The 22,072-nt window shown below is 49.5% G+C and overlaps 1 protein-coding gene across 1 annotated transcript; it reads right to left on the reverse strand.

Annotated features, from left to right (window-relative positions):
* CD40LG (CD40 ligand) lies at positions 1–6,414 on the reverse strand (the record flags this gene model as incomplete). Its single annotated transcript, XM_080352558.1, has 6 exons — positions 1–371; positions 2,322–2,384; positions 2,673–2,729; positions 3,035–3,080; positions 4,319–4,456; positions 6,259–6,414. 6 exons carry the CDS (start codon positions 6,412–6,414, stop codon positions 1–3), a joined length of 831 nt encoding a protein of 276 aa, XP_080208684.1.
* Positions 6,415–22,072: the final 15,658 nt, after the last annotated feature.

Genomic DNA, 22,072 nt, shown 5'->3' on the forward strand with positions numbered 1-22,072 from the left:
CTACAGCTTGAAGATGCCGAAGTAGTTGCTGCCATGGTTGTAGTTCACTCGTGTTGAGTCTGTCACATTGACAAAGATCATGTCACCTTCCCGGAGCTCAAAGATGCCTCCTACCCGGATGGACTGGAGGTCACAGTGAGCCTTGGAGGTGCTGTGCGTGTCTAGTCCTTTCAGCAAGAGCCGGTCCTCTTCCATGGGGAGATACAAATAAATATAGAGGGTGAAGGGTGCTGAAGTCACTTCCTTGGTGCAGAAGCTGACTTGGGAGTAGACGTAATAGAGCCCTGCTTCCTTCACCTTCAGTTTCCCCTCCTGGTAAGATATCGACTTGTTGTTCATGGGGCCGTACATCGTCGTCTTCCATTCTAGCACTGCAGGGGAAAAGCATAGCAGATGAGCTGGGAGAAGACATGCAGTTTGGCAGACTGATTTTGGGGGGACACCCCATGGACATGTGGCGTCACAGCCTCTGTCTGCTGCAGAGTGCGGCAATGAGTCCTACCCACCCCAGGACACCATCCCCAGCGCAGGGAAGCAGGGTCCCCTTCCATGAGGCCAGGACATGTTTAACCCATGTTTCTGGTCCTTGGCCTTGACATTCTTGAATTGATTATGTGAGGGGAGGAGCATTTTGCTTCCTTCATCTAACCAAGTGGAAATGGTGGAGGATTGCACACCGTTGCCACCACAGGCCAGACACCCCCATTTCTACCCCTGTAGGGTTGCTATCTCCATGGCCTTCTGAGCCCTCAGAGCACTGCCAAATCACACTGCAGCTTCTCTCTTCAGAGGAACCCATCCCAGCTTTTCCAGACTGGGTGCTGCCTTTCCTCCAAAGTGCACTTGGCTTCTAGAGAAGGAAAGACTTTGCCAAGAAAGCGCAAAAATCATTGTCCCAGAGTATTGGTCCCTGGCAGGGTCAAGTGCTGGAAGAGTTTTGCATGGCACGTGCTGCTTCCCCTTACCAGGACCTCTGCCCATGCAGACCTACTGCAGGCATGGCTTCTGGAACACTGTTGGTGTCATCAGAGGCACTCATGAACACACGCTCCCACTGAAGCCAGCACAGGTAAGTCAATACACGACCAGGACACCATGGTCATGGGGACTGAGCTCAGCCACGACCGCTGGGAGGGATTTTGGACCTCTGCCTTCCCCAGCCTACAGACATTTGCAAGAACATCAGGGGTGAGAACCACAGCTCTGTGGGGAATAACTGGTTTGACTGTTCCAGCCCAGAGTGCCAGTCCCCATAATGGGGTGGCACAGGTGGTCCTAGGGGTGCCCGGCAGCCTGTGGTCCCTGCCCATGCATCCCATGGAGACATTTCCTCTGTGCCCAACTGCTGAGGCACAGGGCTGAGCTCCAGGCAGCTTCCCCTCTCTGGGCAATTTCAACTTGCTCTAAAGGCTCAACAAGCACTTAAGGAAGGAGGTTTAAAATGCAGTGAGTTTCTCACTCCTTTGATCTTATCTAACACTAAGCTTTCCACAAGTAAACTGAGCTCTGGGTGAAATGCTGCGTCAGAGATGGAAAGAGCAGTTGCTGATTACTGGCAGTTACTCCAGAATTAAATCAAAAGTGCTCAGATTGTGAAATCCTTGACAGATTGAGAGATTCACTTTGCAAGCTCTTACTCGTTTCAGCAATCCTTGCTCTTGCAGGATGTCCCTGAGCTAAGGCTGTGCTGGGGGACAGAGCTGCGAGAGCAACCACGGTCTGTGCAGAGGGATGCACAAATGCAAATGGACTCATGTGCGTTTCTCAAACCTAACATGGTCATGGCTGTGAAGAAGTGCAGCTTGCCTAAATCAGTTTGAAGCTATCTATGTTGTGGCTGTAAAGTCATCAGTCAGCCCATGTTGCTACCAGAACCACTACAGGTGAGGAGACGATTAGATCAGCAGACAGAATATTCCACCAGAGCCCTACTGCAGCAGTCACCCCAGCAAGACATGGCCAGGAGAGCAAAAGCATTACACTTTGAATCCAAAAGAAAAGCGAGAGGTTGGTTCCCTTAGATATGAAGAGAGTTTTCTGCTCATTAAAAACACTTTCAAGATGAAGCCATTGTGGTGCATATCCAGGAATGCAAGTATAAGACTACTGAGGATGGCCAGCATGGGAAGCATGTGGCACAGGTGGTGCACATGGTGACGTGACCACTGGGAGGTTTGCTGTGCCTTGGGGACACACTTTCATGCTGGAGTTGTATTGTCGTGTCCCTGTCTTTACAGAGCCATGGGGCAGGACTGCAGGGTCTGTCTGGGGGATGCACACTGGCTCCCTGGCCAAAGCAGTGCCCAGGGGGTCTGTCTTACCTGAAACTCTCTTCTTGTTCTCCTGAATTGCCAAGTGGGCTGCGATCGGCTGCCTCTTCTCCACTGTAATTTGGAAAGGCCAGTGTTATCGATGCCTTGGCACCCGCTGTCCCTCCCTGGCACAGCTCATCTGCAGGGACCGTGGCAGCTCCCACCCTTGATATTTCTCTATGGGCCAAATCCAGCTCAGAGACACAGTCTCCAGAGTTTCCCCAGCTTTGAGTGAAGCAGGATCTCAGCAAAGATCCTCAGTTGCCTTCAGGATGGAGCTTCTGAGAGATGAAGCCTGTGGAGGAGCCTGTGCCACCTCGCCTGCCGTGGGAGCAGGACTTGGATGTGCCTGTCCCTTACCTGCCACAGATGTCACATTCTTTTGCGTTGGATGGAGATGCTCACGGTGCTCATGGCCTGCAATGCAAAAAGGCCACAGACTTAATTTTGGATTCATTTTCATCAACTTCAGGCAATGTGGCAGCCAGAGCCACTTGCCCTGGTGAGACAGCCGTGCCCAGTGCTCTCATCTGCCAGCCCCATGCCGTGCACAGTCCTACCCCCATGGGGATGTTCCAAACCCTGACCCCATCCCCTGTCCCTGTGCCGTGCCCTGCGGCATCAGCAGTCCGGTGTAGGGTGAAGGAAACCCCTTCACAGGCCAAGCTACTCCTCCTGCCCCCAGCAAGCTATGGGTGCACTGGTGGCACCAGGAGACTCACCTCTCTGCATTTCAAACTTGGGTGGCCCCTTGCTGGCCCCTCCATCCTGAAACAGTAGCAAAAATATATGGGTTTGTTTTGGCTTTTTTAACATGTACAAATCAATTATTTTGAAAGGTTTTGTGTAAACAATGCTCTGGTCACTGCTCAGGTTGGTGCTGTTTGGCCACAACAGCCCTGCCAGCTCTTGGCAGGGGGTACCCAAAGCCACAGTGTCCCTCCCCATTACTTTCCCCAGCATCACATATGGCCATGGGTTTACCAGCTGTATGCAGCAGGTGGTTTGTAGTGTTTATGAACTTAAATTCTATGCAATTAAAATGATGTAATAGGGAAAGTTATTTGAAAAAAAATTAAAAGACACAAACAAACTCCCCCAATTTTTAATTTAAAGCCGTATCAAAGACACCATGCTGTAGATGCCACCCAGTAAGCTGGGCACATCCCTGGCCCTACAAGAGGGGGATTTTTAGGACTACTGAGCAGGGCCCATCTCAGACGCAATTTTCTGCTGTCGGAAACCTGAAGGTTCAGCTCGCCTTTTGATGTCATTAGGCACTGACAGCAAGGGAGAAAGGTCCCTTGGGCCAGCACAGCCTCTCCTAAACAGCAAATTCAAGGGGCTGAGCAGGCTGAGAACACCTCGTCCCTGGCTGGGCAACCCTCACCCACTCCAGGAGGACATTGCAGTGCAGGCTGGCTCCTTTGCACCCAAACATGAGGAGCTGCTGCATTGTCTGGAGATGCTATCCTTGAGCCCCTGGGGTGGCATTTGCACAGCATCCTCCTGCCCCGGCTGCTGGGAGCCATGTCACCTGGCCCAAACCTTACACCATCATTGACACCTGGGAAAAGTGGCCATGAAAGTGCTCCCAGCAGCAGGTAGCCACAAGCATCCTCACAGCAACATGGGACAGGGTCAGAGCAAGGTACCAAACAGCAGAAAATCAACATTTTTCAGACTGGGATTGAACACAGAGCCAGGGTGGGTGCAGCTCCATCCTTCCCACCACAAGCCCTGAGCATCCCTCGGCATGCTGCAGCTGGATGTGCTCTGACCAAGGCCATTTAGAGAAAAAAATGGATGAGATTTTTCGGTGATATCAATATAATGTAAATATATAGTGCTAAAAAGAATACAGTGTAAAAAGGGGCATATGTTTGGCAGCCCTAAGATAAAGGGCACCCATGGTTTTAAAATAAATTTTGAGGTGAAGCTCTGTGTGCTCCTGGGAGCCCCCCTCCACCTTCAGCAGGGTCTTCATCTGCCTAACAGCGATGTACCTTGCATTGGAGGTCCTGGAAACCCTTTAAAATCTTTTCACAGTCCAGTAATGTCGACTTCTGACCTTCTGCTGTCTGACACTTCTGTACTTTCCTCAGGAAGATGTAATCTTCATTTAAGTTCAGCACCTCTTCCATCTGCCGGCAGGGGAGAGAAGAGAGGATGAAAGGGATGTTAGTGGGAAACATGCACCAGCCCGTACCAGAGCCCTGCTCTATCCCTGCCAGCGATAAATCGGAGCCTGGAAAACTCAGTGTTGGTTGCTCAGCATCGGGATGAGCCAAGCAGACACACTGCGGGTACCCAGTGCTCCCACAGAATCTGCACCTGCACCCACCGGGAACGGCATCCGCAAGGCTGACCCTGGCCGGCAATGCTGAATGGGAGGAGGATTGCTCATAATCCCGTTCCTATTTTCTATCACCTTCATAATGAATTTAAATTTCCCACTCTACTTTTTCCAGAAGGCAGGTAGCAAATATCCCCTCCGTCTGCATTTACAGACAGCAGTGCAGAAATCTCAGCGAGTGGCCTCGGCGGGCAGCTGGGATGCCCGCTCAGCCCCGCACTGCTCTGACCAGGCAGGCTGGCTTTTCATGGTTTTTCAGCTGGCTTAGTGACGAAAAGAAACACCAAGAGATCAAAATGGTTTGTGAGTCAGGGCTGAATTCTGCCAAGAGCTTCGGGTTAAAAAAAAAGAGAGGGGGATAGATATATATATACATATGTACATATGTGTATATATATCTATCCCCCTCTCTTTTTTTTGTATATATATACATATATAGAAAGATTTATTTTTTAAATGGCACCTGTTTTTTGAAAAAAAAGAAAAAGCTAAACAGTAAAGAGAAGTGCAGACAGACATGAGGACACACAGCCTGGCAGAGTGCTTGGTGCAGACAGCGCTGGGATGGGTTTGAAGCCCTTTCGTGAGTTCTGAGGCAGCTGAAATCCTTCTGCCACCCATGACTGTGCTTCAGCTGCCCCGTATCATCTGCCACAGCCCTGTGCAGCCATGTCTCGATGTGCTGGGGATCCACTACTCTCCACTTTGCCTCAGGCTGCAACTGCCATGCAGCAAAGTCCTCTCCATCCCCCTGACTTTTAAGCCCCTCTAGCTCAGGATTGCTTTGCAACCCTTGAAGATCAGCAGTCGCCCACTTAAATTTCAATTTAAGTTGAGACAACACGTTTAAAAATCAGCGATGATTATCTTATGTTTGTATCTGGTAAGAAGTCATTTTGGGTTTTAGGCATATTTCATTTCTTTCACTGGTGGTCTTTGCTAGTTTGGAGGAAAGTAACTTTAGGTCGGTGATTTTAAGCATCGAGCAGTGAGACTGCAGTCATGGCAACCTCAAAACCAGCTTTCCAGTTTTGGATTTTGTTAGTAAATATTGTCCTGTGTATGGGACAGGACTTCAATATTGTGTAGCTTCAGAAAAAAAGACAAAGAACTAAGATCCACTCTTTTCTTCCCTAAACAGAAAGAGAGCATTTGAAGTGAGATGTTGGTAAAGTTCATAATGCAAACACTAAAAAAAATTTCATTTCTAGACCCCTTTGTCCTCACCATTAATGTCACAGTGCTGCCAAATGTTATGGCACCAGAAAAAACACCAAAAAGCCTAAAATAGCTGCTTGTGTATTTAAGCCACGCTATCTTCTTCCTAAACTGGCTATCAGCCATTAGCAGCTCTTATTGATTGATCCTTTCTCATATTGCTAATAAAGGGAACAGATCTCTTCCTCAGCACACATCTCAGTGGCAAATTATAGCAGAAATGAAAATGTGGGTTTAATAAATGCCGCTCCCGCATCCATCCAGTGGCCAGCATCATCTATCAAGTTCATCCTTTTGGTGAGCACATATCATCACGGCTGAAGGTAAATCGCTTTAACAATCCAGCAGAGACAACCCTATTTCTGCACTTACCTTATCCATCTTCATGTGAAGATACAAACAGAAGAGTACGGTCCCAATTGTCTGTGCCACCATAAATACAGCGAGGAAGCCCATGAACATTTTCATGGTGCCGGGTGAGGTGCCGCTGATGGGTCGAGGTGTCGCAGGGCTGTAAGTTTCGTTCATCCTCTGTGCTCGTTGCTGAGGCTCCTCCAAATGCGCTGCTTGCAAGTAGCATGAGAACTGTTGTGTGAGCAACCGCTGCTCAAGGGATACAGGTTGCAGCAACCTACACTTCCTGGAAAAAGCTCTTCGTAGTGGGTAGGTTTGTTCACTACCATGTCCCACAACAAAAAAGGTTGCTTAGACTTTCTTCTCTGGTGCACTTCCATGCTTTTTCCTACTGTTCTACCAGAAGCAGAGAGAGGTTCTTATTCCATATATTCATATTTGCCCCTGAAACACTCCAAACTATGCCCTGGTGGTTTTTTCCTGCTGCAGATGAAAGTTTCAATGGCAAATTGTCTTCAAAGAAATGAAGACCACGAATACACAGACAGAGATGCTGAAAAGCACTGTGGGCTGCCAGGGGCAAGGAAGCACTCGGAAAGTTGATTGTTTCTTGAAAGGGGAAGAAAGGCTTTTTTCCCCCTGTTTCCTTCACGAGAAGGATGATTTTGCAGTGAAGACACTTGGCTGAGGCAAGTGGGTTGTGCTGGTTTCTGGCCTTCCCTTGTGCTCCCCATAAGTAAGGTCGCTGCCTGGGTAGGCTGGATGATGCTGGAGAAAGGACCAGCTCTGTGGGCACTGCAGCCCTAGTGTGGGCACATCTTTCACGCTCCTCAACAGATGGTGGGATTTTTGTTCTTGGTGCTTGGTCATCACTTTGGAGAGACAAGTTCTAAGCAGCTTTCTTGGTACCCTGCTGAGGCACTCACCCTGCACCCAAGGGCACAAGTCATCTCAGAACCTGTCCCCCACTTAGCCATGTTACCTACATCTATATATTTGGGCATGAAAAGAGCTGTTGGGGTTGCTGGGCACTCCTGCCAGCTGCTGACCTCCCAACATCACCTCCATGCAACTTTGGGCAACCCATGCCCCCTGTATGCCCCCACACCTCTCAAGCCAGCAGCAGGGAGGCAAGGCCCTGCCCCCAAGTTCTTCAGGTATCCAACATTTGTGAGGCCATGCACCCCTGATAAAATAATTCAAGGTAAATGCAGAGGGGTCCTCACTGCTTACAAGGAGCCAGGCTTCCTTTTCTCCATGGAAAGAGGATAAATCTGTGTTTTTGTTGGGGTGCAGAGGAGGAGGGCTCTGAGGCTGTACTGTGAGGAGGGCCAGGACACTGGTTTGAAGGCAGCCACCAAGCCATCATGTAAAGTTGTTTTGAAAGCAGCATTCTAAAGGCGATGCTCTTATCAGATGTGCATGCAGCAGATATAGGGTTGGATCCTGCTGAAAGCACGGGGTGCTGAGCAGGGTGCTGCTCGCCAGCAGCTCCAGGAGAGGAGGGCACACAGCACCTTGCCAGGGCTGCTCAGAGCCTTGCAGGATGGAGTCCAGCCTTCGCTTTTGCTACCTAACCACTCTCTCGCATCCTGTCCTGTGTGGTTAGGGAGCTCTGAGCTGCAGATGCAAAAGCTGGTAACAAAGCACAAGTATCTCTGCAAACAAATTAGCGTTTGACCTTATCAGGTCACTGCATTCCTAAATATAGCATCCAAATCACAAGTGTGGGATGGCATCAGGGTCTTCATGGGCAGCAATTCAGTGGCTGGGCAGAGGACAGCCTGTGGCCAAGGCCCTGGCTGCTGCTCTGAAGTTACATAACTCCACGCCCTGTGGCGACTGTCACCTTCCCTAGCTGAGGGAGCTTTAGGATGGAGCTTCCAGTTCCAGAGACAGCCCCCCAGTGACACTTTTGCTTTCTAGAGAAGCAAGTGTCCCTGGAGTTCCTGCCCCTGTGTGCCCATGTCCCAAAGGCTGCTTGCACTACAGCTCACTGGGGCTTCCCAGCACCCACAAGAGCATCCTCCTGGCAGCAGCTGGGGATGCAGGGAGTTGGGTGGCAAAAGGGGGTCCCCTCAGCATCACTGGGTTTTGGACCTGATCCCTTGGGCTTGCATAGCTGCTATGCATGGGACCAAGCCCACACACAGCCTGAGGGCACTGCCAAGCCACTGCTTTTAGTCCTTTCATGTTAAAATTTGCTTTATCTTTGAAAAGGCTGGCCCTGGCCCCCTTGCAGGGCTTTGGTCTGACACCAAGCCCCTACACACCATGCCTGTCATGGTGAGCTTACCACAGCTAAAAGGTCATACCATGGTGGACATGCCCAAGAAGATCCCACACAGCTGAGGACCATGAGGCCACAGGGGGAAGCAGCATCCGCTCCCCAAAGTCCTCAGCCCGTGCCTCAGCCCCATAGCACTCACCAGCATTTTCCAGGGCTCTTCGGAGTTTTCTCTGAATTTGACGCTCACATTTGGGGGAAGTCTCTATATGAGAAACAAAACGACATGAGAAGACATCACATAATACTTTCCCCGAATCCTGAGTGTCGGGACCGAGAGGCAGCTGATAACGTGTGAAACCACAGCAACGAGCATTGCAGAGAGCAGCAAGGGAGGTTTTACACAACTATTCCTGAGCCCTGGCTGTCCTCGGCAGACAAAACCTTTTCAAAGCTGTTTCTGGATAGCCAGCCCTCACTATTTCGCTGAAATGAGAAGAATTTGTAAGCAAAATGCCAGAAAGCCCAAGCGCATTACCAGTCCCATTGCACGCACCTCGCTGGGGAGGCCAGAGCTGGTGGAAGCCTCGGATGGGCTGCCAGGTTCAGTGAGGAGGAAAAGGCTCTGGTTTTGGGTACCTAGCATGAAACATCACTGGAGGGTTGGACATATTATGCAGCAAACTAGGAAACTGAGAGTCACTAGTCACCAGCACCCTGACAGGAGAAACTGTGTGGAAAATATGACGGCGGGGATCCTGGCAGAGGTTCGTCAGCGTGGAGGGCAGGCTGGCAGTTCCTCTTCAGGAAACCATTGCTCCACATCAGCAATCCAACCCTTGCTGCCCTGGCTGGTGAGGAGCAAGCCCTCAGGAGCTGCATCTTCCACCCAGCACCACCAGGTCCTGTGGCTTCTCTGGCTTGAACCGGGAGTTGATGCCAGTAGTGCCAGATCTTCCAGGAGGTGCTGACCGAGCTCTGGGGAAGTCAGAGCCCCACTGGGCCATCCCATCACTGTTGCTGTTCAGAGGCAGGCAACCCAGAATGACAGAGCTGCCACAGTGTGTGCGGTGCTGTTGGCCCCTTTGGACATCACAGCTCTATCACTGTTTCACATGGATGGGAGGCATGGCGGGCAGACTCAAAACCCACATTATCCCATGCTAGGGCCAGGTAGAATCATGGTGGAACATCCTTGACTGCTTGGCTGCTGTAGGAACATGGAGGAGCATAGTAGAGGGCGACATGGCCTTTGGGAAAGAGGGGCCTGGTCCAGAGGGATGATGGGCAACAGAGAGGACCCAACACCAGAGGGAAGAGTCTGCTTGCACGACATAACCCCAGGGAAGGTGAAGTCACACCTTTACCTGGTGATGAGCCCATCACCAAGAAACCAACAGGGTTTTCTTTCACCCCCTAAAACCCTCTGAACGTAATCATACCCATCTACTTGTGAAACCAAACTGGCACAGTTCCTCCGCCAGATAACGCCCCAGTGAGATGATGGGAAAATGTGGTCCATCGCTTGTATTCCTATTGACCTAGTTGTGGTATTTCCGCTGATCAGCAAATTGTCTCCACTTGCACTCAGCGCTCAGAGTTTTGTTTACCGAGAAAATATCCGGTTGCCTGCTCGGGTGATCTGTTAAAGGCTGGGAGCATTTCTGAACACAGCAAGGTGAAAGCTGATGAGAAGAGAGTGATTTTTTTTTGGGGGGGGGTAAGGTGTCTGTTGCGGTTTTTGTGACTAGCTCTTTAAAATGTGCTGCTTACCCCACATGCTCTTCGCAATTAACAAAAGCTGGGTGCTGTGCTGTACTGAGAACAATACATTTAAAAAGCAGATTGTATTCTGAGTCACAAAAGGAGTTTGCCTATGATGCCGTGGGAGGGATGCGGAAGGGAACCTATGAGAGAAAACTAAATTAAGTCCCTTCAGCACAGGTCCATGGGCAGAAGGCAAATCTGATCTTTTCCATCATTTGCTTTGTCACTTCTTTGGATTGTTTTCCCTCTCCTTCATCTTCTGAGCTCTTGTGTCTCCAGGACAACCCCATCACCAAAGAGGAAGAGTGAACAGACATAGCCAGAACGCCACAGAAAACATCACCAACATCCGGAGTAGGAAAGGTTGCATTGCAGTTTCCATTCAGTATTTTACCTTGGCATGAATGAGAGAAAGCTCTTGGAGTCCAGAGTAGCAAGAAGCAGACTCAGGAAAAGATGGTGTCAATACCTGTGGTTGTCACATCTCTCTGTGGATGAAAAGTACAGAAGAAGGTGGTTGTAGCCATTATGGTGGTACTGGCAGGCTGCAGACTCACACTCACTGCGGTCCTCAGCCATGGAGACACCCATGCAGAGTTCAGCAAAAGTTCCAAGTTCCAGCAGATGTGAACATGAGCTGTCCCAGGCTCCCAGCAGGTAGACCAGAGCAGGGTCTAGAGTCTCATCTGCGCTGCATTTTCCCCAGAGACGTGAGTGGACAACTGTCCCTCTCTGCCACCCTGCAGAGCAGCAATGAGCAATGGGAAAGAGCTACAGGGGACAGCACTGAGGTGCTGCTGTCCCTCTGAGCCACCCTTCTCCAAAGGCCATCATCCCCTGTGTCACCTTGCTTCCATCCATCCTCACTGCCCCAACCACAGATGCACCCTGAGCTGGTCATTCCCAAGGGGACTGAGGTGTGTAGAGAGCAGGGAAAGGCAGAGAAACAAGTCCCAGTGACCCTGCAGAGGATGAAAAGCCCTGAGGGGCATGTGGCTCTCATGCCACATCTGGGCTGCACGTCTGGGCAGCAATGCCAGTCTTGCTGTGCTGAGCCACAGAGAGCACCCAGCCTCTAAACTGCTGATGCTAAGCCTTGCCGAAGCTGTGAAACCACAAATTGCACTAGAAACTTCTTGCTGTGACGGCTGCACCTCTCCCAGCTTCCTAAAAATAGAGCTTGGTGCAGGGAGTCCCACAGCCCCAGTCCTGCCAAACAAGCCCCTGTTGCCTGAGTCACAGCAGAAGGGAGCGGGAGCATCCCGTGCATCCACCCGCGCTCGGCTGGGTGCTGAAAGCAGCTCTGCCCAACACCGGGTGCGGGGGCCTGTGACCATCAAAGTTGCAGTTAAATGCCCCGGAGAGACTCTGCCCTTTCATGTTGCGGAAGAAGAGGGTAGGAGTGGGGAAAAGCAAAACCCGCGGGAGGCTGCAAGGGCTGCCGATGCCAGCGGCTGCCTCCCACAGCGTGGTACGATGGGGTGGGTGGGGAGGGTCCCAGCATCACCTTTGCATTCTCCCTTCCTCCCCCATCCGCCTCGTTGGGAAAGGACCGAAAGGCAGCTGGGAACACATCTTCTGCATCTGCGTGGGGCTCACAAACAAAACAAAAGCCTCAGGAGGAGAAGGGGAACACTGCCATGCCTCCCCACCCTGCGGGGATGCACAGGGCCAAACCCAGCCTTGCTGTGGCAGGGCCACCCACCCCTCGGCTTCCACCAACCCCCCAGGGTCCCTGGCTGCATGGGTGGGAAATGCCCATAGGTCAGGGTTTGCGTAGTGCCATAAGGAGGGTTTCACAGCTCTTGGCCGAAGTTCAGGAGGTGATGCTACATGCAGTGCTGGGATGGCTAGAACCTCAAGGATTTGGGGCGGATTCTGTTGTGAGAGGTGGATGAGATGCAACCTGGATCAGGTGCTGTTCTGCAGAGCCTTTACCTCCATCACCAAAGGTTTGCGGTGACCCCTCGCACTGGCTGAGCCCCAGGCTGACCGCGCCTGGTTATCCCTGAGGGGCTGCGCAGAACTGACATGTCTTATGACAAATCACCTGGATCCCGTTTGGAAATTATCAAGAGACAGGCAATCTCCTAAGGCTGATTTTGCAGCCAATAATTTAACCTTCTGCCTTTCTCTCCTGTAATAAACCACACTCCCCCTACCAAGGGAATATTAATGAAAGTTACTCATCTATTTCAAGATCTTACACACAGTGAGCTCCATAAGACTTTCACTATAGGTCTTTCTTCAACAGAATCACCTCTGTGGCTCTTCACTGCATCCCTTTTCAGCCTTCACTATCAATTCTCCCCTCTCCCTCTGCTGACCTTTGAAACCCCTGGGAAGCTGTGCTCATTCATCATGATTGCTGGTCTCTTCTCCCAAGCAACAAGTGATAGGATAAGAAGAAACAGCCTCAAGTTGTGCCAGAGGAGGTGCAGATTGGATATTAGGAAAAAAATTCTTCCCAGACAGGGTTTTCCAGCATTGGAACAGGCTGCCCAGAGCAGTGGTGGAGTCACCATCCCTGGAGAGGTTTAAAAGACACACAGATGACATTCTTAGGGACATGGTTTAGTGCCAGAGTTAGGTTCATGGTTGGACTCAATGATCTTGAGGATCTCTTCCAACCAAAATGATTCTGTAATTCTATGATTCTAACACTGAGATCCCCCTGGGGTCATGCACAGCCCCAAGGTGAGCACGAGAGAGTGATGCTGCTGGCAATGGCAGGAGATCAGCCAGCAAGGGTGAGGCACCGAAAGGGTGAGGGCAGACAAGGAGCACCGCTCTGCCCTGAGGGCTTTCGGGAGAAAAGCCTCGGCCCCCACCTGGGAGTAACCATCCCCATGGAGAAGGCAGCTCCTGCGGGCAGGAGGGATCTGTGCTCGAGTGTAAATCCACAGGCAGCCACACTCGCTAGTAACTCTAGTTACACCCGGTCTGAGAGCCCAACCAAGACGATGCACACACGGTCAGAACCAGCAAAACCGATCTTGAATCTCTTGCAAAGGCCAGGCTGCAATGACCCTAGCTTTGGGGCATCATCTTGTTAACAAATCCATCATAAAATCCCTGCAAGAGACACAGCAGAGAGCAGATGCTAAAACAACTCTGCCATCTACTGACTTCTCCAGCTCCCCTCTCTGCCCTGTCCATTTGTCCATCTCTGCCACACAGCCACTTGGAAAGTTGCTGCTAAAAATGAAGGGTCTGTGTGACAGGACATGGTGACACGGGTCATGCTGGAGGAGCCCTGCAGCCAGCACACACACACAGCCTCACCTGCCCTGTGTCCCAGGGACATGGGCATGGCTCGAGCCAGTCCTGAGGCTGCATAGCAAAGCGACATAATTATGTTCTTAGTGCTCAGGCCAGGGACAAGTCCTGCTTAAAGCACAGAGCCAGTCCAACTCCCATAAAACACTGATATTTCAGGAATTTCTCCATCTGAATAGACCCCAGATGCAGGTTTCCCTTTGCACAGCCAAGGAAGCAGCCCCATGACCAGTGCATGTCTCCTTGAGGTCCAGCCATCTTGCTTTCTCCACAGCTTGTGGAAGTAAGGCTGGTGCAGAGCCCAGGTCTGGCTGAGCTAAGCTCAGCTGCAGCACCAGGCAGATGTGGTGGGGAAGAGTGAGTGACAGCCCTGATGCCACGACCAGGGCTGTGCAAAGCCTGGGTCTGGGCTGAGCTCTGATCTTGCACAGGTGGCTTTACTGGTGACATGGACAACCCTCAGGCAGGGGTGGGAACTACTACCCATGGGCTGTACACAGAAACCCGAGCAGCAAGATCAGCTCAGCGTCACCTCACTAGTAAAAGGAAACAACACACATAGAAGTGATAACAGAAAAACATCCCTGGTGCTATGGAAACCATCCTGCCCGTGCGGGAAGGTATCTCCTGGACTAAATCCTGAACACTGAGGCAGATCCCTCTTTCCATCACTGCAAAACAAAGGAGCTTTGGCTGCAGAGATCAGGGGAGACACCAGCCATAAGGACAAGGATGTCATCAGCACTCCCGTCCCAGCTCGTGCCTTACCAAGTTCATGCCTAAACAGTGCAGAGGCAGCTGTGTGGGAGTGTCAAAACACACTAGGAATTCGATTTTTCTTTTGCTTTTCCCCACAGCAAAGTCCCAGAACACACTGTGCAGGCAGAACCTCTGCAGCCAAAGGTGGTCAGTGGGCCAGCACGCCATATTGCTGTGAGCACCATTTTGGCCTCAGGCCCAAATCCTGCATCCACGCAGTCCCAGTGGCTCAGGGAGGTTCTGTAGAGGAAAATGGTGACAGCGTGATGACAAATGTCAAGCTTGCATCTCGGAGAACAAGGACTGCCACTCTCTGCAGTGTTCTGAGGATGTACCAGATGGACGATGGAGACTTCCCATGGCAGTGATACAGTGGGATGGTGCTACCAGAAACATCAACACAAGGGTCTTTAAGATGTTTCTCTTTCTAAATGGTGAGAAAGTTAAAACCATGGTCACTGTGTAGACCAGCTGCTCCACAAGCGCTTTATTGTCCCAATGGAGATATTTCCATTTCAACACAAGTGTGGCATCTCAAGCTCTCCTGCCCACTGGCACACCATTTCCATGACAGCCAGACACACTTGTCACCAAGAAGACCTGCTCTGAAATTCTTTTTGGTCACTGCCCAGAGAGTTGCAGGTCTCTGAGCACCTGGCTGAACAGTCTCTGCTAAGCATCCCTTCCATAAAGGGTGTTGCACACTTGAAAATTAGTCATCAGATCAATAGATGTGGCCCACACATAGTGCCTGACAACAGAGTGGCATTGAATATGCCAGCTTCAGCTTTCTCCTCTGTGCTTCTCAGCCTGGAGGAGATGCGTTTCCAAGAAGTGGCTCCAGTCCAGGTGAATCTCAGCCCCAGTGCACAAGCAAAGCATCTCCCATCCTTCCAGGAACATGACAGCAGAAGATGCTGCAGCCCCAGGCCCCTGCATCCCACTGATGCTGGGAGCAAATCCGCTGCAGTTTCTAGGTAGAAGTCACTCCTACTGGCAGACACGAGGTGCCTCTCGGAGCTTGCAGCCTGTTTGCAAAGGTCTGAGAGACCTCAGCTCATCTCACATTTACCACAGGGGCCAGACGTACCCAGGAGGCTTCCACAGAGCAGCTGCTGTGCTGGGAGCCCCAAATGTGGCCCTGGCCCCTCTCACATGGATGCTTGGCAATGCAGGAGTTCTGCTCCAGATCCTGTCCCACCATGCTCAGGTTATGATGTGTGGCAGCACTTGGGAAGCACGCTGAGTGTGTCATCTGTCTTCACCCTTCCCAGAGCTTCATCCATGCCTTAGGGGAGCGACAAAGCTCAGATTTAGGAGGGGATGGGGCTAAAAAGCCCTAAAATTATGGTGATTATCTACTTGCAGGTTCCCCAGGATCAAGTCACACCAGAGGAACAATCTTTATCTGGAAGAGACCCCTTGAAACATATCTCATGCACAAGAAATCAGACACAGAGCTACATGCCTCATGGGTGGGTGCTAGTTATGGGTCCAGGAGAGAGATCCTGACATCAAATTACAGAACCATGGGATTTCGTCTTCCCTGCAGATGCTCAGGCTCAGCCAGAGTCCTGGGCAGCACATCCCCACCTCCCCTCAAACCAAACTGTGCCACCATGTCAGCTGAGGACAGCTGGTCTGGGGACACCCAAACACTGCTCAGGGTACACTTCTTTCCTTGCAGAGCAGCTCCTCGTAAGCCCAAGCTGGGGAACATACTTCTCATTCACTTGAACGAGTCACCAAACCCCAGAGGCTGTAATTCCCTTTTAGCAGAAGAGCAACCTTTATGGTGAAGTGGAAGATCTTTGGTATAAAAAAAACCCTGCACACCTGGAGGGAACTATTACATGGAGGTGATGCAGTCAGGCATGCTTGCATGCTGAAATGGCCACTTGCTGCAAAATTCAATGACAGAAAGACCCCAAGGATTCTATTTGAGGAAAACACCCAGAGGGTACTAAACATAAGGACAGGAAAAAGGACTGTTTCCCACAAGTATTCAGGGGAATGAAGAAGAACGTGCAGCTGTCAAGAAACTGCTACCATTTTGCTGAGCCACAAGAAAATCTACCCACCTAAGTATTGAGTGTTCTCAGACCAGGGACAGCAAGTTAGGGGAACAGCACTGAAAACAGGGTTAAGTGGTTTGAGACAGGAAAGCAAACGCAGAGCATATCCCAGCTGGCTTTCTCAGCATCAGCCTCCCCACAGCCAGGATGTGGGTCCTGCTGGCCTTTGCCACCGGGGCATAGAGGCGGAGAGACATGGAAGATAGAACACTGGCTTTCTCTTGCTGCCTGTGCCCGGTTGCTTACAGTACTGTAGGTAAGTCAACTGATCTCAATGTCATCACTGGTGAAATGAGACATCTCTATTGCTGGAAAGAATGTAGATCCAGAGATGGAAAAAGTCCAATATATTCAGTGGATATAGGGAAAAAAAAATCATCACTCTGCCAGCTCTAATCTTCAGAGCATATGATTTCCAAGTGGAATGTATCTTAGGTGGATCTGCAGAATTAGCAGATCCCTCTTTCCCCAGGTCAAGTCTGTTTCACCTGTGACATTAATTGGTGAGTGATCCACCCGTCCTTATCTCAACCTATGAGATTTTTTATCTTACCTTCTCCCCTTGTCTTATTGAGGAGGGGGAGTGAGAGAGCAGCTGGGTGGGCATCTGGCAGCCAGACAAGGTCAACCCGCCACAAGGTCCCAGGCCTCCCATAGCCCTGTTTGCTTCCAACCCTGCAATGCCATTGCTGAGGAGCATCCCTGCCCTTCCTGGCCACTGAATTCACCCTAATTCTCGAAGGACTGAGCTGAATCACTACAGCTAATAATTACGTCATGCAATATAGAGTCCCAGCACTGCCACACGCACGCAGCCCCCACGTCTACTAACCAGCTGCCCGTATCATGAAGATGTATGGCAGTGCCACACAATACAGAGACAGTTTCTAAGTGACAGCCTGGATTTGATGCAGGATGGTAAAATCCATCCCCTGCCCCTCCCGCCATTCCCTCCTGTGGTGCATGAAATAATAGCAGAGCGTGCGGTCCCTAGGACGGCCATCAGGATCTTTGAAAAGGGGACTCAGGTTTTTTTCTTTAGTTTTGCAAGGCAAGAACATCAATGGAACTGAAAGTAGGTTCACACCACAGTGCCCACCCATGCAAAACTATAACGAACCACAAAACCAGGCAATTACACAATCTTCTTCTAATGTTTACCAGGTTCATTTTCTGAGCACCGGCTTCTGCTGAAAACAACCTCAGAGTAGTTTAGTGGTAGAAATGACCTCTCAGTCTGTTATTGCCAGAATAAAACCCACTGAGCTTATCCTAAAGGGTAGATGCATATGATTCAGGTCTCTAAGAATGAGCCCCAGTCTTCAGATAATCCTGCAAATGCTCAAAACACTTTTGTTACAAACCCAGAGCTTTCATATCACATTCACTCACATACCTCTACAACAAATGTAATGTTCAAAGACTGCAGTATCTGCAAAGTGTGACAAATGTTAAAGGCTTTGGGATCAATGAGCATCTTTTCATTCCGGGCATCTACAAAGCAGATGAGCCTTGTCCTGATGGAGCCTCCTGGAATTACCACACTAGTGTCATAACATGGCATTTGTCATCCAGGAGCTGCACCACATATCTCTCTCAATCAGCAGCAGCACAGTGAATCCACCCACAAATGAGCGACAAACATAATTGCATGGGTGCAAACACATTACATATCCTCAGGCGTGCAAAGTACTGCTAATAGGGCTAATAATGTCAAAGGGCTGTAATATGCAAAAGCAGCCAGAGGTGACCCTTGCTGTTCAGACTGCTCCCATTCTCCTTCTGCTGCAGTGGTGGAAGTGACACAAAGCAGCATTTAAGAGAAATATCCTGTAAAAGGGAAGAGGCACATGTGACATTTGCATGATCCAAAGACACAGAGGACTACACACATGTGGTGAAAACCTGCTGCAGCCAAAAATGAACACCTCATGAGGCCAGAGCAAGTGTCCTTCCTGATAGAGCTGTATCAACACAGCTGGATTTCCCAGTTTAGGAAGAAACGAGTATACACCTCAGGAAGAAGAGATGCTTGTTCTCTGACCCTGCCACTCACACGCCAGCAGCACCCAAGTCCAATGCTCAAGCCCTGCACACGGCAGAGTGTCCCTGCAGATCAAGTGATTATAGGCAGCAAAATCACCAATATGATGTTTTTTCAAAGAGAGCAGCTGTGAATATATTTTTTGAAAAGGGAGATTTAGGGAGGTCTGAGCTCTGAACCAGGCCCTGAAAAGAAACAAAGAACAATGAACCATGTTTATCCAGGGAGTAAATGGCAGCACTGAGCGTTCAGGAAATGCAAGACCAGACTCATTTCCTACATGAAAAATAACAATATCTTCTTTCATGCCATAAAGACTTCAGGCTCTTGGTATTTTTACTGTATGCCAGATGACTGAAAAAGAGCTACTTGAGTTTAGAGCCATCAAAGAATTCGACTGAAGTTACTGCAGCCATTGCCTTGGCTGAGGTTTCAGAAGGGCTCTTAGACAAGTGCAGAAACAAACCACATTCAAATGCAGCCTTGCAAGAGGGGCTCTTAGTTTCACATCCAAACACATTTGGTCAGTGCAATCCCGAACACTGACAGTTTGTCAGCTGAATGATTTACCCAGACCTACTTCTAAATAATCGTAAGTCATAGAAGTAGCTGTCAGCTGAGGCAGTCTTGGGAACACACATCAAGAGCCAACATAACAGCTTAAAACATCCTGCAAATGCATAGAACGATTTGACTCATTTAATTGCTTAAATCAAACCAAAATCCAATTTAATAACACCCTTATATACAAAGAACATGTCACAAATAACACGTCAACAGAAATACATGTTTAACACAAATAAGTTAAAACGGTTCTGTGGCAGATGCTCGTTTACATAAGTATTGATTTAATTACAGATTTCTTTCCCTCCTATCAAGATTGCTGAAAAAGATTCAGAACACAATCCCCAAACTGCTCAATCCGAGCCAGATTTACTAGATGCACTGATTTTTTCCTTTCGTTGTGCCTGCAGAAATGCGCAACATTTCTGCTCCTATTGACATAAACAAAGTCAGAGCCATGGGCAGGGCTGCCACGGCTTAAACCCAGAAGGCACCGGCTGCAGGTGAGGAAGTTCGGATCTGTCTTCATAAGCATAAAAGCTGGAATCAGGCCATAAGATCCTGCAGTTTCAGTCTGCATTAAAGCAAATCTGTGTGCATGCTGCAGCTGTGTATACAAGAGACAAGGAGGGGGAACACTGAACAGGGGAACCAACCTGGCTCTAGGTTCCTGCACTCTCCAGTTTGCAAAGGCACAGAAAGCATTTTTCCCAGGCAAGGAGGAGTGATGGACAAGGCTCTTATTTCCCTGAAACCCCTCCCTTCGCAAGCATTTCTGCATGGAGATAGGCAGCAATTCTCATTACTCACTCTTATTCGGTTGTTTTGTGCCCTACAAGCCTGTCAGTGTGGGAAATCTGCCCAGCATAAGATCAGTCTGGCAGCTGGCTGCATTCCGGGTAGTGCCAGCACCCTGCGGGATGATGCCAGAGTTGCTTCCCTCACCTCTATTTCCAGGCTGCTTTCCTCTGTAAGCAAGGAAAAATAAAAATTAAAAAAATAAACAAAACCCCCAAACCCACACACCTGTTTTTTGGCATACCACTACACAGGCTGTGGGCAGACAATGGGTTTATATGCCTGGAGGGGGGTCACTGCTTGTGGCCATGCTGGGATGATGCTGCACAGGGATGCCTTGTAGGATAACAGCGCGTGGTGCATCCCTCGACTTGCTGCCTGTGCGCTCCAGCGTGTCTTTTCCTCCTGATCTTCCCCATTGTCGCATCATCCCACGAGTTTTCCTGTGAGACAAGAGGTCTGTAACAGTATGTTTTGAACAACAGACCTAGAAGTCTGCTCATCAGATCCAGCTCAACTTCCAGCCCTGCCCAGGTGTGGGCGGGCATTAGTCATATGCTGACTGCCTTTGTTCAGTATGCCATCTTGTAAACAATGCATATGGATTTTACACCTTAAATCCATCTAATAGAAAGAGTACAAACAGTGCAACCACGATCCTGGTCCTACATATTCGGACAAACCCAGAAAAACAGGCCAGATTGCCCAGGGCAGGTGTTGGGCAATCATTTCATCCTTCATCTGAAAATGCAGAGGTCATTGAGGGGGTGCTGACATTCTGCATGAAGCAGAATGGAAACACTCCCTGCCCCTCCTGCCACAGCACTTTTACTCAGAGTAAATCATTCACCTTTGTGCTGTGCAGAGACCTCGGGTGCTGCGCACCCACAGTGCGGCGTGGTCCTCAATGCGGGTGTTCTGGTCAAGTACCTTTATGATTCACAAGCAAAAGAATGCCTGGCTACTCTTTGCACATTACAATCAACAGTTATTGGTGCAACCTGAAACAGGGGCAAGAAAGTGTTTTGGTGCTAATATTTTCTTAAAACATAGCACAAATCCAGCACCAACAAACAACGTGTGGTAGGTGGAACTCTGATAAGTCACAGCTCAAATGTCTTAGTTATGTGACAGCTTGACTAAAACTGGGAGATTTTCCTTAAAATCCACTTATTCTACATTTTAAAAACCCCTAATTTTTGCATCAAAAAGTCCAGCTGGAGAACTTTCCTAATTGCCCATCATTTTTAATTAGCCCTTGTGTTTTTCTCTGCAGTGATTTGAGTACGGCACCCAGATTGCATACAACGTTCTTCCTGCTGCTGAACTGCAAATGGTGACTTCTGTTAAATATCATTTATCTGGCTCACACTTGAAACTTGACAATGGGTAGTTCTTGACTTGGGTAGCTCATAAGAAGTAATATCATTCCTCTCTGCCCTCTTGAGAAACTGGCTTTTCTGCATTAGCGCACACTGCCCCACAACCTACAAAAACCCAAAGATCCTGGTTTCCAGAGCCACAACCAGACCCAGACAGATGTGGGGGTTGCTCTGTGGGGCCAGTAGCTGGATGGGATGCACAAACATTTGAGACAAACAGACTTTCAAGGCTTTCATAGAAAGAAATGCTTCATCTTCTGCAAGACCACAACAAAGCATTGTCCCTTTGACACATCATTCGTTGGTATTTGTAAGACTTGAGTCATCTCTGACCCTACAAACATGGGGTAACAAATGAAGCCTGAATGTGCTATGGTGCCCCTCCATTACACAGGGAGACAGCTTGTGACAGCAGCCAGTACAGGATTATTTTAGTCTGTGCTCAGTTATCAGAGATGCCCTTTGAGTGTTCAGTACATTCAGTTTCCTTCCATCCGCTCAGTTTGTTTTTCCGTTTGGCAGAGGGATTTACCTAAAGTGACACTCCTCTTTGGTAAATATACAGTATTAGGAACCAATTGAGTGATTTATAATGCTGAGCATAGAAACTTTTTGTTTTAATTGTGCTGTGTGGGAGAGAGGTGTCATTTTATTCTTGTCTCAGGTAGAAAGGTAGTAAGGAGATGAAATACTGTTGCATTTCAGTATGAAATACTGCTTGGTAAAATGTATATAGCCCTGTGCCTTAGCTAGAATTTGCCAGGTGGAGAAAGAGAGATGGGGAAAACAAAAATTGCTCTGGTCAGACTCACACCCAGAGCCTGCCCAGCCCAGGCTGGGGCAATGGGAGGAGATGGCAGTACAGAGGTGAGGATAGAGGTCAAGGAATCAGAGTCAATCATAGAATAGCTTGGGTTGGAAGGGACCTTCAAAGCTC

Source organism: Nesoenas mayeri (assembly GCF_963082525.1).
Source record: "Nesoenas mayeri genome assembly, chromosome: 13".
NCBI lineage: Eukaryota > Metazoa > Chordata > Aves > Columbiformes > Columbidae > Nesoenas > Nesoenas mayeri.